The 15674-nt window shown below is 34.6% G+C and overlaps 1 protein-coding gene across 1 annotated transcript in view; it reads left to right on the forward strand.

Annotated features, from left to right (window-relative positions):
• LOC127424226 (atrial natriuretic peptide receptor 2-like) overlaps nt 1-15674 on the forward strand; it is a 120120-nt gene that overhangs the window by 18507 nt on the left and 85939 nt on the right. The window contains exons 3-4 of the mRNA XM_051669218.1: nt 4749-4862; nt 9190-9325. Of these exons, the coding sequence (XP_051525178.1) occupies nt 4749-4862; nt 9190-9325 (250 nt within the window). The remainder of the gene's footprint in view (nt 1-4748; nt 4863-9189; nt 9326-15674) is intronic.

Below are 15674 nucleotides of genomic sequence, written 5' to 3' on the forward strand. Positions count from 1 at the left end.
CAAACAAGACAACGCTTGTAGCTGCAGAATTATACCAAAATGCTCCGATGCACATTCATTGCCTGCCTAGTGTCCATAAGAAGCCATCCAAAAATTTCACCCTTAGCGCAAAAAAATTGCCAGTGTCCAGCGTTCATTCAATTGACGTGTAAGTTATACATAAAACATCTTTTTTAACAACAGGGTTTGTTAAGACAGAACATGCAAGTCATTTGAATGAATGCTTAGATGCCAGCAGCATTTTAGCCCAATGTGTGGACTTTTTGGATGGTCCCTATCACAACCAAATATTCAACAAATATCAAACTTAGTAGAACTTTACCCCACTAAAAATTATTATGCAGTAATTATGGGTTGATTTTTTTTTTTTTATTGAAATATAATTATTAGGATTATATATCTAATGAATAAATAAAAACTATATTTATTTCTATATCTATTATTATTTGGACTATTTACTGTGGTGTGGGGGGAAAATAAGATAATAACACTCTAACAATTCTACCACTCCAAATATAGGGGGGCCTCTGGGAGGGCCAGTCTTATTGATACAGAGGCACTGGCACATGCGCAGCTTTGTTTCACTTGATTGTCACGTGCGCTATCTCTGGAGTAGGGCTGAATGATTAACCAAAATAAAATGGAAATCACGATATGACCCAGTGTGATTTTCAAACCGCGAGGTCTGCGATTTAATGAAATAAATAAATAGTCTCAATACGCTGCCCACTGTGCTGCGCCTGTGTGCACGTCTGTTTTGTCTGTAGTGTGTAGTGCTTTCTTAAATACATGTAAACGGGATCATTGTATTACACATGTGGCTTCAAAGTGGTTCTGTGCTCCGTACACACAAACTCTATCTATCTGGTGCACTGAGTGACAGACAGGGTTGTGAGGGTGACTTTTGAAATGTATTCCACTACAGATTACAGAATACATGCTGTAAAATGTAATTTGTAACGTATTTCATTAGATTACTCAAGGTCAGTAATGTATTATAAATACTTTGGATTACTTCTTCAGCACTGGTAGATTTTTTCACTTGTTTTGACTATAAAAACTCTGCCAGTACAGTAAGACAAAATACATGTTAAAAATACATTCTCTGAAAAACATAAATATCTCATGCAGTGTTGTTTCTAAAACAAGATAAATCTAATTGATCTTGTTTTAAGGATTTTTAGATCTTTTTACAGGAAAACAACACAAAAATTATTATCAAGAATATGATTTTTGCTCTAATATCAAAGGTCTTACTAAAAAAAAGAAATTATGATCCAACGTGAATTTTCTTGATAAAAAATATGATCATGCCTGGTAATGTGCATGTAAAATGGCTATAAATAGCATTTTAGCTTAGTGTAAAGCTGACAATTTACACAAGGTTTATTTCTATTTCTTCTGCTCCAAACTTACTACAAACTTACTTCTCTGTCTGCTCGTATGAATGTAACACATCATAAGAAAATGTTTCACCGCTGTTCAAATGCACTTTGGATCGCATCATTTATATGTACAAATGTTTTCCATCTGAAAGGACTAAATATTAAATGAAACAAATGACAATAAAATACAAAGTAATCTCTTCAGTAATCAAAATACTTTTTGAATGTAACTGTATTCTAATTACCAATGATTTAAATTATAACTGTAGTGGAATACAGTTAATTATATTTTGTATTTTAAATACCTAATCCCGTGCATGTAATTTAATTACATGTAATCCGTTACTCTACAACACTGGTGACAGATATGCTCTGAGTTCAGTTAGGTGTGCTAACGTGCACTGAGCGCATTATTTATAGTGCCCCAGATTTACTTTAAATGCATATTTGCATAATTTCACATACCTCTATGTTTGGCCGGTACAATCTACTATACACATTTAAAATAACCCCATGAGAGTGGGTTTTTGTTGACAGCAAGGCAGATGAGAGCATCTCACTGGATTAGAAGGCTGTTGTCAACTCAACTTCAAACAACAGAAACTTCTGTCCCTTCAGTTTTCTAAATAAAAGCTTCCACCAAAATAAAGGCTTGAGGGTTTACCAGGACTGCATAGTGAGTTAAGAAATTATTAAATATATAAATTATTTTTAAATACTACTAATAATAAATTATTACAGAAATAATGATAATTATTATTATTATACAATAATATATTAACAATTTCTTAACATTATAATTATTGCAATAATATAAAATTCAAGTTGACTGGGTTTAAAAAAAATAATAATGAAAAGTGATTGTGACTTTACTGGCACGTTATATGTTATTCAAGGACCCGGTAGCAGTCACGGAACACAGACGATCACCTCACGCTCGCACTTTCACTTTGCGCGTTCGCACCGCACCTCGCAACTTTCGTACCGCGCCTCGTAGTGCAAGGCAGGTGTTCAAATGGCAGCTTTCCTGCTGTTGCAATCATGTTACAATGTTAAGAGCTCTATCTTTGCTTTGTGGGCATGTTCTACTGCTGTGCTACATTGATAAAATGCTTGTCGCAGGTATCAGCATCATGTCTCCCACCATCTGTTTTCACGACGGTCAATGCATGTGACATTAGTGGTGTTTGCACGAATTGACTCACTTAAAATGGCGTTAAAAAAATGAGTGGCATTAAACAAATTTATTAACACATTAACTTCGACAGCACTAATAAGAATACTAGTCAGCAACATCAGACTGAAATGTGGCATAATGTGAAATTTAGCATTATGGTCAGGGCCTCGTTTCCCAAAAGCATCGTAAGCCTAAGTAGATCGTAGAATACATCTTACGATTCATCTTAGTTTTGTGGCCCGTTTCCCAAAAGCATGGTAACTTAACTAGTACTTAAAAATGCTCATAAATTTACGAGTGCTCTGGAATAATCGTACAGCGCTAAGAGCATCATAAGAACATAGACTTATGCAGACATCTGCAGGACAATTGTGAAATTACACCTAATACAATTTAAACACATATAGCTACACTTTATGATCATTTAATGTCAGTATACATATGTTTTATTTTATTATTATATTTAATCAACAAGGCTAATAATAATAAATGCAGAGAACTGTAAAAATTACCATCAGAGAGAGAAGGAAAAAAGTCAATAACTTGCTGCCGTGCATGAAAATCGTACGTACAGTATATTGGCTCCTCATCCTCGTCTCCTCTTCCTCTCTGACACCTAAGGGCGCTCTCGCCCGCACCATGTGTAGCATTGCTGTTATTGTTATCACTTTTGGGAGTAAAGAGCAGATCTCCCTTTGATTGGTGAACATCCCTAAAGCAGTTTCCACGCGTCTCCTTATTTTACGCTCCGCGATAACATGGTGAACCTCCTTATATTCAATTAATGCTTGTCATTAGCAGGACCGTACACAGGGCCTCCGCTGCCTTCACTGATCCTGGAAGCTTTAATCTCGACCCACAGAGCAATTTTTGAAAACTAAATATTAAAATGCCCACCTGATGAACAAAGCAGTGATTGTATAAAATAAATTTATCGTTCTGCACAAAACGATTGCAAAATAAAATGCAATTATGTGGTAAATTAAGTTGTACTTTTAAGAAAATATTTTTAAATATTTCCAGCAAGCTAAATTACAAATGTTTTTAAAGTTACACACAAATATAATGAAGTTGCAATGACAAGCAGCACTATACGGTCACATTTCAGCACTTCATGTTTATGGACAGCGTCTCTCTTAAGTAGCACTTAAGCACGTCCTCGCATGTTCACATTAAGCGCAGTTTTGGGAAACACACGTAAAAAATAATGGACATTCATAAAATTGCTCATAGAAAACACTCTTAACTGCTAAGATCAATCGATATTGGGAAACGAGGCCCAGGTTGATTTAAAAATAAATGTAATTTATATAATAAAGAGGAATTAGTTTTCAATTATAAAGTATTTAATTCAATAGCTGTATTATTCAAAAATAGGCATTACAATATGTTTATTTAATATATAAACCAATTGTTACACATTTTTTTTAATATATATATATATATACATTGTGATGTACTGTAAATCGTTATCGTGAAATAAAATTACTCATATCATGATGTAAGATTTGGTCATATTGCCCACCACTAGTAATTAGGGAGAATACGGGTCAATTTCAGGATACATGAACATTCGGAAGCAGCATGTCAATTTCCAGTGTGATCATGTTGTTGGAGGCATTTAATTGGAAAAAATAAATTCTTTGTATTGCAAGAGTCGTCAGGAATATTTTTGGTCAGTTTTCCAGGACGGAAGACAAAAACATCTAAATTCGTGTCTCTGCTAAAAGTTACTTTTGTCAACTTTTAGGGGTACAGTATCATATAGAGTTCTCCAAAGCCAACAGACATGCACTTAAAGCCACAAAACTCCAATTTTAAGTGTTGCAAGATACTGACTTCAGAGTTTTGATTCAGAGCATGTGCATCATGCCATCCCAGATGTGTACATTTCGACAAATTTCACAGATCCAATGTCATAATGTAGAGAATAATGAATGTGTTCTTGCCTCTGGGGAATAGGAATTTTAAGATCTTTTTTAGCACATATATTGTACCTTTGGAGAGTCATAAACATCACTTGGTGTTGCACTTTTTGTGCCTGGTTTCAGTACCATTATGAAAAAGGATGGCAAAGTTTTCAGTAACATCTTGTGTCAGAAGTGGATATTTCACCTGTAGACCAGATCATGTAATGTTCTTTTATATCTCTTATCCTATCTGAATGTTTTTGTCTGTCTCCCCAGTCTGTGTTCATTGTAACGTACCGTGAGCCTGATAACTCCGAGTATACGACTTTTCGAAAAGAACTCCACCAGAGAGCAATGCAGGACTTTAATGTGAAATTGGAACCATCAATGGTAAGTTGCTCATAAACAAGATCACGTTTGTTGGCATATAAGCAAGGCCATCTGTCACATCATATTTAATCTAAACATATGTCCAGAGTATAGCATGGTTCTCTTTTGGCCTTGTTTCATGGTCAAACTCTTGACAGCACTGCGTGACTCATATAACTCTATAAGGTTTCAAGGAACTAAACCATGTCTACTCCAGCTACAAGATCAGATGCGACACTTCAAAGTGCTTGAGTCATAAGTTTGGCTTCCTCATGTCAGTCCCATTTTCCTGAATCAGCTGTGCTCTTGGATATAAGTAGGAAACAACACGGAAACCCTAGATTTACATGTGTGTGCCAAATTAAAGCATTCAAGAAAAGATTCCTTATATTAAAGCCCTAAGCTACATACCCCAATATACTTTATTATCTTAATCTTATGATTAAGTAATAGATCAGATTTCTGGTTACTGCTATTATATTAATTACAGTTACATAAACATCCCCTTTTTTTAATGCAGTGCATAGTAGAGCTGCAACAACTAATTGATAAAATCGATTATTATCAATAATGAAAATCATCGACAATGACTTTCATTATCGATTAGTTGGATATATGCCGCGAGCATGAAGAAGCTCCATCAGTGACATCACTACAGCCCGGTGAAAAATGTGTTGCATGATGAAACTCATTTGAAAAACAATGGAGACAAGCTGAAAAAACAGGTCCCATGTTTCCAGCGCACGAGAGCACTTTATAAACACCTCAAAGAAGATCCTAATAAGCATACAGTTTAATGTGGAGCAGTTGCTACTTTAGGTGTGTTGACAGAGTGATTGTGCTGTTAAGATACGGGAGAGTTGTTTCTTTCCAGCACATGACTTACATTTCACTGCTATTTTCTATTTTATAATGTATACATGTTATGAATTCAAAATCGGGCACATATTTCTGCGTATTGTGCCAAACTGCTTGTTTTTACCAAATGCGAGACTTCGTTAAACTTAACTGAGCAAGCGTGTGCGTGCATCCACAACAATTAAATGGATCGCAATGGAGAAACGAAACGCAATCACTTTGATTAAACTCCCTTTACCACGCTTTCAGTTTCAATGTAATCAATCGTGCAGCTTTCATTGATTTTACTCTGACGTCTCAGAGGTGAAAGTGTCATGTTTATAGTGTTTTAGATCGTTTCTCATCATGCAAGCACATGTAATACAATGAGCACCGGAATGAGACTTCAGCACGAGAGTGAACCTGCACTGCGTTTACAGATGATTGTACTATATTAAACTGTGTATAATGCTGAATATAATGTATAATAATGCCAAGGGTCCTGATATTTGATCATCCTGATAATGCCAAATGTAATGCCTGATTCCTCCAGTAAATTTATACTATGGAAAACATTATTTTACTGGATAAACATATACATATTTTTGAAAATAATAATTTAGAAAAATGTAATCAGTGAAAATACCATTTTAAAATCTACAATATTAATTTAAAATACTTAAAATGTATGTAATCAGTGAGAGTGTACAAGCATATGTACTGTATCTTACATAATTATGAATTTTTCTGCTGGGCAGAATTATTAATATTTCTGTTTTGGTGTCACCATTGCCCTCTGCTGGGCTGATGTTTTTGTCCCACTCTGTCCCCAATGCATCATTTTACTCTTTAATGAACAATACTTTTTGTTCTACAAAGTTTTACAAGTAATGAAAGGTTTTGCATATGTACTGAAAGTAATAATTATAATAATAATAATAATAATAATAAATTCAAACTTTTCATGATTCAGGCTTTGTTCAAGAGTGTATAGAATCATGAATTCAGTAATGTAAATCCTTACATAGTCCTTACACCCTTTATAATTTCTGTTAAAAAATAATATCTTCTAAATCTTCTAATATCTAAAAAATCATATTTTAATAAAATACAGGAAAGAAAATTTATTTTTTAGCCGATTAATCGATTAATCGAAGAAATAATCGAAGATTAATCGATTATCAAAAATAATTGTTAGTTGCAGCCCTAGTGCGTAGTGTGTAGGCAGTAGGGGTGACCAAAGAATATACAGCATATATCATACATGCTGGTGATTTGATACATTTGTATGTTTATTTGTGCAAGATAAATGCAAGGAGGAGGCAAGACTGTGTTTCTCAGCAACATTTATGATTGCAATGTTGAACAGTGACAGCCTCAAATGGACAAACATTAGCTTAGTTTGATGGTTAAATCCAGTAATAGCTCTTTGATAACATCTTATAAGAATTTTCATTAATAAATCGTCACAAACATTATATAATGCTTAATAAATCTTTAGTTAATGTTTTTTCAAATAGTTAGAAATATAATATAATGCACTTGTTTATGTTTTCTAATTAATTTAACTAACATTAAATTTATTAAACTTTAAACTTTCATTCCTTTATGGCCTTGCACTTTTTAACAAATACAAATTATATGGTAACACTTTACAATAAGGTTCCATTTGTTAACAATAGTTAACTACATTAGGTAACATGAATTAACAATGAACAATAATTTTACTGCATTTATTAAACTTGCAGTAAAAATATACTAGTACATTTTTAAAATCAAAAGTTGTGTTTGTTAACATTAGTTAATGCACTATGAACTAACATGAATCAACAATAAACAATTGTATTTTTATTAACTAACATTAACAAAGATTAACAAATTCTGTAAAAATATATATTGTTTATTGTTTGTTCATGATACCTAATGCATTTACTTATGTTAATGAACGAAGCCTTCTTCTAAAGTGTTACTAATGATTTTAACAAATGTTAGATAATGATTAACAAATCATTTGTTAATGTATATTTGAAGGCTTACAAATATCATTAAACTTTATCATAAATGATTAAAAAATGAGCATATTTACTTTTTCATATACAAATGTTTTTATAAATTATTTATATTTTTCACCACTTCACACACTATTCATGTTTACAAAAGATTCATTACTGTCCAGCTAATTAGTAACCAAAGTCTGTAAAAGCCACACATTTACTGTTTGTTTGCTGTGGTACAATATGTATGCATGCTTTTACTATTTATATATCTTTACAATTCATTAAGTAATTATTTGTTCATATTTTTGCAGTACCCAATGTAAAGTTGGAACTATTCATACATTGTAAATGTTTATAAAGGATTACAAATAATTATTAGCCTTACAAATAATTAGTACCTTTATGGGCATTAGACTTTGAGCTACTGTAGCAAAGTTTGTGTAAGGGTGGGTTGTTATATATTTTTATATTTTATATATATATATATATCTCAAAAGATTCTAAACTGGAAAATGGATTATGACATTATTTATTATAAAGTATTCATAATTATGTTTGTTTTACTTTACCTTGTCATGACTAATGTGGGGCAAGTTGAACCAATGGACAGTTTTATTTAAAGACATCATATATCTATGGCCCTAACTTTTAGGTGCTCCCTTATAATATCAGTTGAAATGAGACATCACCTTGGTTGTCTTTGCATATTGGACATCTTAAAGGGATAGTTCACCCCAAAATGAAAATTCTCTCATCATTTACTCACCCTCATGTCATGTGTATGACTTTCTTTCTTCTGCAGAACACAAATATTTAAAAAAAATATATCTCAGCTCTATAGGTCCATACAATGCAAGTCAACAGGGTCCAAAACTTTCAAGGTACAAAAATCACATAAAGGCAGCATAAAAGTAATCCATAAGACTCCAGTGGTTAAATCCATATCTTCAGAAGTGATATGATAGGTGTGGGTGAAAAATAGATAAATAATTAAGTCCTTTTTTTGCTTTAAATCTCTACTTTCACTTTCACCGTCTTCTTTTGTTTTTGGTGATTTGCATTATTCCTGCATATCACCACCTGCTGGGCAGGGAGGAGAATTTATATAAAAAAATTACTTAAATATCGATTTGTTTCTCATCATATCGCTTCTGAAGGTATTGATTTAACCACTGGAGTCTTATAGATTACTTTTATGCTGCCTTTATGTGCTTTTTGGAGCTTCGACATTTTGGTCACCATTTACTTGCATTGTGAGGACATACAGTGATGACATATTCTTCTAAAAATCTTCTTTTGTGTTCAGCAGAAGTAAGAAAGTCATACACATCTGGGATGGCGGGATGGCATGAGGGTGAGAAAATGATGAGAGAATTTTCATTTTTGGGTGAACTATCCCTTTAAATAAACATAGGCAAATCTTACCCCAGTCTCCCCTATGTCTGTACAGAATGATATGTAGCTGCAGAATACTTGATGTTTCCATGTATTAAAGCTGTTTTGTGTTTCCTCAGATGGATTTTATTGCTGGCTGTTTTCATGATGGTTTTGTGCTATATGCAAAAGCCCTGAGCGAAGCATTAGCAGACGGTGTGTCTCAAAATGATGGCATCAACATCACTGTAAGAATGGAGAACCGCAGGATCTGGGGTGCGTTCAATGCAATCACTGTACTGTCCTGCATGGTTTTCTAATGCAAAGATATGTAGTGGGGTCTAAAGGTAGAGAATGAAACAGAGAAGGTCTATTTTATATTCTTTTGTAATTCATTACAATTTTAGCATTATTTGAGAATGTTCTTGTGTGCTGTAACAGAAGAAAGAACGTCATACAGGTTTGGAACGACATGCATATTTCCAGATTTCAATGAAAAGAATCAATGTGATCTATTTATCTATATACATACATAAAACAATATATATTTACTTAAGAGGCAAAATTGTGTAAGATTTGTTTTCAGAGAATGTTTTTTAAAATTGTTTATTTTCCTTATCATACTGACAAATAGTTTTTTCTTGTGTCAAGCATAAATATAATAAAATTTACTGAGGGTTCTGCTTAAAAGAAGAAGAAGAAAAAAATGCCAGTGGGGAAGAAAAATAAACTTAGATATTCAAGATATTCAAGACTCAAGATAAATTCAAGATATACAGTATTCCATGAAAACAAGTCTTTTTATCTAACACTGTATTACTTCTCAGGTAATCTTGTTTTAAGGATGTTCAGATATTTTTAATGAAAAGCAAGACCAAAATACTAATCAAGTAAATTTTTTGGAGCCACTTTATATTAAGTGTCTTTAACTACAGTTAAGCATTTGATACAGTGTACTTATTATGTACATATGTGATGTTGCATTTTACTTACATTTAAAGTACCTACAATTAGGGCTGCAACAACTAATCGATAAAATCGATAATTATCGATAATGGAAATCATGGACAACGAACTGCATTATTGATTCGTTTGCGGCGAGCAAGGAGAAGCCCCGTCAGTGATGTCACATCACAGGCAAGTGAAAAATGTGTTGCATAATGAAACTCGTTTGAAATACAGCGGAGACAAGTTGAAGTGGAAAAAACAGGATCCAAGTTATCCAGCGCATGAGAGCACTTTATAAACACTTCAGAGAAGATCATAAGAAGCATACAGTTTAATGTGGAGCGGTTGCTGCTTCAGGTGCGCTGAAAGAGGGCGTGTGCTGTTAGATGCACGAGAGTTGTTTCTCTCCAGCGCATCACTTACATTTTACTGCTTTTTTCTGTTTTATAATGTAAACGTTACGAATTCAAAATCAACCTAGTATTTTGCAAAACTGTTTGTTCTTACCACAAGCGAGTGTCCGTTAAACTTAACCGAGCAAGTGAGCGTGCACATGTAATGATTGATTTCACTAGTAAATGTATACTATGGCAAAGATACTGGATAAACATACAAATTATTATTTTTTTTTTTTAAAGAGTAGTTTAGAAACATACTCAGTGAAAATACTATTTTAAAAACTAGAATAATAAAATACTTAAATGTATGTACAAGCATATGTATCTAACATAATTATGCATTTTTCAGCGGGCAGAATTATTAACATTTCTATTCTCGTGTCACTATTGCCCTCAGCTGGGCTGATTTTTTGTCCCATTGCATGCCCAATGGATCATTTTACTCTTTAATGATGAGCATTTTTTGTTAAGTTTTACAAGTAAAGGAACTGTTTCTACTAATAATTAAATCAAACCAAATCCTTACGCCCTTTATCATATCATTTTTTTGAAAAATCATATTTTAATAAAATACAGGGAATAAAATTTCATTTTTTATCCAATTAATCATAGAAATAATCGAAGATTAATTGATTATCAAAATAATCATTCGTTGCAGCCCTACCTACATTTAATTACATCTGCAGTTACACTGCTAACCTTACCCTTAATCCTAAAGCTAACCTAACTCTTACCCTAAACCCTAACCCTAATCTTAACCCTAAACCTAACATTACCCTAACCCTTAACCTAAATCCTTATCTAAACCCTAACCCTAATCTTAACCCTAACCCTAACCCTACCCGTACCTCAACCTCAGTAGCAGCAAATGTGAATTCTATGGAGAATTATGCAGAACAGCATTTAGTTACACAATAAGTACATTGTATTGTATGTATTTTAATGTTAGTGCATAGTAGTTAAAGACACCTAATATAAAGTGAGACCAATGTTTTTTGCAGAGCAACATTTAAAGCCTTCACAATTTGAGGAAGTGATGACACATATTTAGCAATCGTGTCAAACTGGAGAGTTTTGGCATCTTCACTTAGATTGTTTTTAAAGTGAACTGAAGACTTGAAAGAGCACATCTGAAGCTGATGTTGGTGAACGCACTCTCTTAGGGAGTGTAGAGGTCACAGTGCTTGATTGAGAGTGAGTCCCAGTCAGCGTGTGGATGGAAAATATGTTTCTAATACACAGCCCATCTGCCGAGATCCCTCCCTGGTGGAGACTATACACTCTGTGCCAAACACACACTGGAACCAGGCAGAATGTTGGAGCGGAGATGGGCAGTTATCTGTATTTTCTCTTAATAATCAGCACCTCACTGGACTTTTAAGCAGTGGTTCTCAAACTTTTTGGTTCAGTGGTTCTCAAATCCCTTTTTGGGACAAAATTGGCCAACTACCAATATATGTACTGATGTCTCTGTTCAGTGACGTTGCAGCTTAGTGTGTGGGATAGCAGTGAAATGTAATCAGTTAGCAGATTTTCAGTTAGATTTTTACTAATATATCTCATTTTTATGCACACTATAGTTTTATCATTGACAGTCCCTGATTATATGCATAATCTTTCTTTTTGGAGAAATGTCATCTGGTCTAATGAAACAAAAATGTAACTATTTGGCTATAATGACCATTGTTATGTTTAGAGGAAAAAGGGTGAGGCTTGCAAGCCGAAGAACACAATCCCAACCGTGAAGCATGGGTGTGACAGCATCATGTTATGGGGTGCTTTGCTGCAGGAGGGACTGGTACACATCACAAAATAGATGGCATCATGAGGAAGGAAAATTATGTTGATATATTGAAGCAACATCTCAAGACAATAGTCAGGAAGTTAAAGCTCGGTCGCAAATGGGTCTTCCAAATGGACAATGACCCCAGGCATACCTCCAAAGTTGTGGCAAAATGGCTTAAGTACAACAAAGTCAAGGTATTGGAGTGGCCATGACAAAGCCCTGATCTCAAGCTGATAGAAAGTTTGTGGGCAGAACTGAAAAAGCGTGTGCGAGCAAGGAGGACTACAAACCTGACTTAGTTACACCAGTTCTGTCTGGAGGAATGGGCCAAAATTCCAGCAACTTATTGTGAGAAGCTTGTGGAAGGCTACCCGAAACATTTGACCCAAGTTAAACAATTTAAAGGCAATGCTACCAAATACTAACAAAGTGTATGTAAACTTCTGACCCACTGGGAATGTGATGAAAGAAATAAAAGCTGAAATAAATCATTCTCTCTACTATTATTCTGACATTTCACATTCTTAAAATAAAGTAGTGATCCTAACTGACCTAAGACAGGGGAATTGTGAAAAACTGAGTTTAAATGTTTTGGCTAAGGTGTACTTTAACTTCTGATTTCAATTGTAAAGAGTGTCACATTTCAGCACTTTCAAAATCTGCGATTAATCGTGATTAACTGGAAAAATTATGCAGTTAATCGTGATTTTAATTTTGTTTAATCACTAATCCATGTATAATTCATTCATTCCATATTCAATTAAGAATCCAAAATCGTAAAAATGAAGAACGGCTTATTTATTTAACCATTTACAAAGACAATATTAAAAAAACAAAAAAAAAAACAAACAACTTGTTTTTCGTACTTTCGATTGGAAAATTGGAAAAATGGCCACGGGACACTGTGCATTTTGATAATTTGATTTTCCATCTAAAAAGAAACTAAAAGAGGTGAAAAATGAATTTGCACATGTGGGTGGCCCTGAAACGCCCCTTTCTTCTGATTGGTCAACCTGCACCATCTATTCTTCCTCAATGCCATGAGACAGAATGACAGTTCACTGCTGTTAAATTGTTCGATGAATTCGTCTCAGTTAATATTCAATTCTTTATTATTTATTCTCCAAAACGCGCCATGTTTATTGCAGCTGTGCTATACCTCTCACAATGTATACAACACATACATAACAGTAAAATGTTCATTGAATTTAGTCACTGATGAAGGGGCTTTGCCTTCTTGCCAGCATGCTCTTGCATTCGACTCAGCATTGGGACAATCATTGGCACTTGAAGCGAATGATTAGCGAGAGAGATGAATATTAGGCTACATAATGTATGTAGATGTTTATAAGTTAGTCCCTCGCTCTGTATGCCAAATGTCTTCTTACAGTTATGCCACTCAGTCGTGCCACTAAAGCTGTTCTATAAACTTAAAAGTGGTGGGCTACCACACAGTGCAGCTGATCAGTTCTGGGTACAGTTGTCTAGTCCGTACTGCACTGGAGAGCAGTTGGGTATGGCATTCGCAGTTAGGGTGGCCGACATCCCGATAAAACCGGGACAGTCATGATTTTACAAGCCGTGTACCACATCCCGATGGACCTAGAGACGCCTTTTGTCCCAATAATTGTTTTAAATAAGCATTTTAAATTGGCATTGGTGTTTTGTGCTTTGTCTAACATGAGAAACCAGTAGAGAGTAACAAAAGTATCACTCACTACAATTTCATTAGGGTAGTTTTCTCAGAGCGACTACCGGCTCAAAACTTCCCTCGCCTCCTCCGCCTCTCATATCTGCTACTGTCTGCCCAGGAAAAAAATTCATTACCTGGTAGAATCCAAAATCGATTAGGAATGAGTCATGCTAAATAGCGCGTAATAACATAAATAATGTTATGATATGCTAATATGCATCAGTGTTTACTGCATGATGAAGCGCAAAAAGTACAAGAACAAAAAGAAAGCGCAAAAAATGTTGGTGCACCGACCCTGGCTATACTTGCATTTTATCTAAACACAAACATTACAACAATTCTCAGTTATTTTAGTCAAATACCTGTTCACTGAGCTGCTTCAGTCAGGTTTATTGTCATTTTATATATTGCAGTGCTATGAACAAAATGAAAGGAAATATACAGTCTAACGGCTGCATCCAGGCAAACAGATGAAAGTTATAGGCTGCATTTATGGCTGTGAATTATAACAGCTACAACAGTAAATTACAAATAATAAATTGGAAGATATTAATACATTTAATGTAAGACAGTAAGTATTTACATAACAGTGGATAGGACTAGCCTATATGATTTTAAGAGCCAAGCTTAGATCATTCTGATGCCCATGTTTTTAAATGGAAATATGGGTAGCCTATTAGCCTATATTAGCCTTGACTAATTAGAAGTAAGGGGCGTTTCAGGGCCACACACATGTGCGAATAAATTTTTCGCCTTTTAGTTTCTTTTTAGATGGAAAATCAAATGATCAAAATGCACAGTGTCCCGTGGCCATTTTTCCAATTTCCTATTTTTAACTTGAGCATAAAATCGAAAGTACGAAAAACAAGTCGTTATTTGTTTTTTAATATTGGTTTTATAAATGATTAATGAAATAAATAGTTTTTCATTTTTCTTTTTTGGAATTCCCAATGCTCTCTAAGTCCTCGTGGTGGCGTAGTGACTCGCCTCAATCCGGGTGGCAGAGGACAAATTCTCAGTTACCTGAGACCGTCAATCCATCAGGCTTGTTGAGCGCGTTACTGCGGAGACAGTGTGGAGGCTTCACGCTATTCTCTGCGGCATCCATGCACAACTCACCACGTGCCCCACCGAGAGTGAGAACCACACATTATAGCGACCATGAGGAGGTTACCCCATGTGACTCTACCCTCCCTAGCAACTGGGCCAATTTGGTTGCTTAGGAGACCTGGCTGGAGTCACTCAGCACGCCCTGGATTCGAACACACGACTCCAGGGGTGGTAATCATTGTCAATACTCGCTGAGCTACCCAGAACCCCCGATTTTGGATTCTTAATTGAATATGGAATGAACGAATGATACACGGATTAGCACTAATAATTAATAATTTTTTAATTTTTCTGCGGCCCACCAGTTTGAAAAACACTGCTTTAAAGGGATAGTTCACCCAAAAATATGTTGCCATACAACAAAAGTTCATAGTGATCCCGACTATCAAGCTCCAATAAGAACATAAAATTATGATAAAAGTAGTAGGGGTGTCCCGATACCGATACTAGTATCTGAAATGGGTCTGATACCATGCTCATTTACTCATGTACTTGTGTTCGTAAAATGCACCGACAAAAACCGATACATCTGACGTACGAATGTCATTCTGTAAACATTCAGCGCACAAATTACAATCATGTTATGTACTAGTGTGATTATTAAACTGCAAAGGCTGAGATAAATGAGGTAAATGAGATAAATATATAGTTTGCATGTGCTGCGTGTTTCAAACGTGAGCACTTACAAAT

Source organism: Myxocyprinus asiaticus, chromosome 3 (assembly GCF_019703515.2).
Source record: "Myxocyprinus asiaticus isolate MX2 ecotype Aquarium Trade chromosome 3, UBuf_Myxa_2, whole genome shotgun sequence".
NCBI lineage: Eukaryota > Metazoa > Chordata > Actinopteri > Cypriniformes > Catostomidae > Myxocyprinus > Myxocyprinus asiaticus.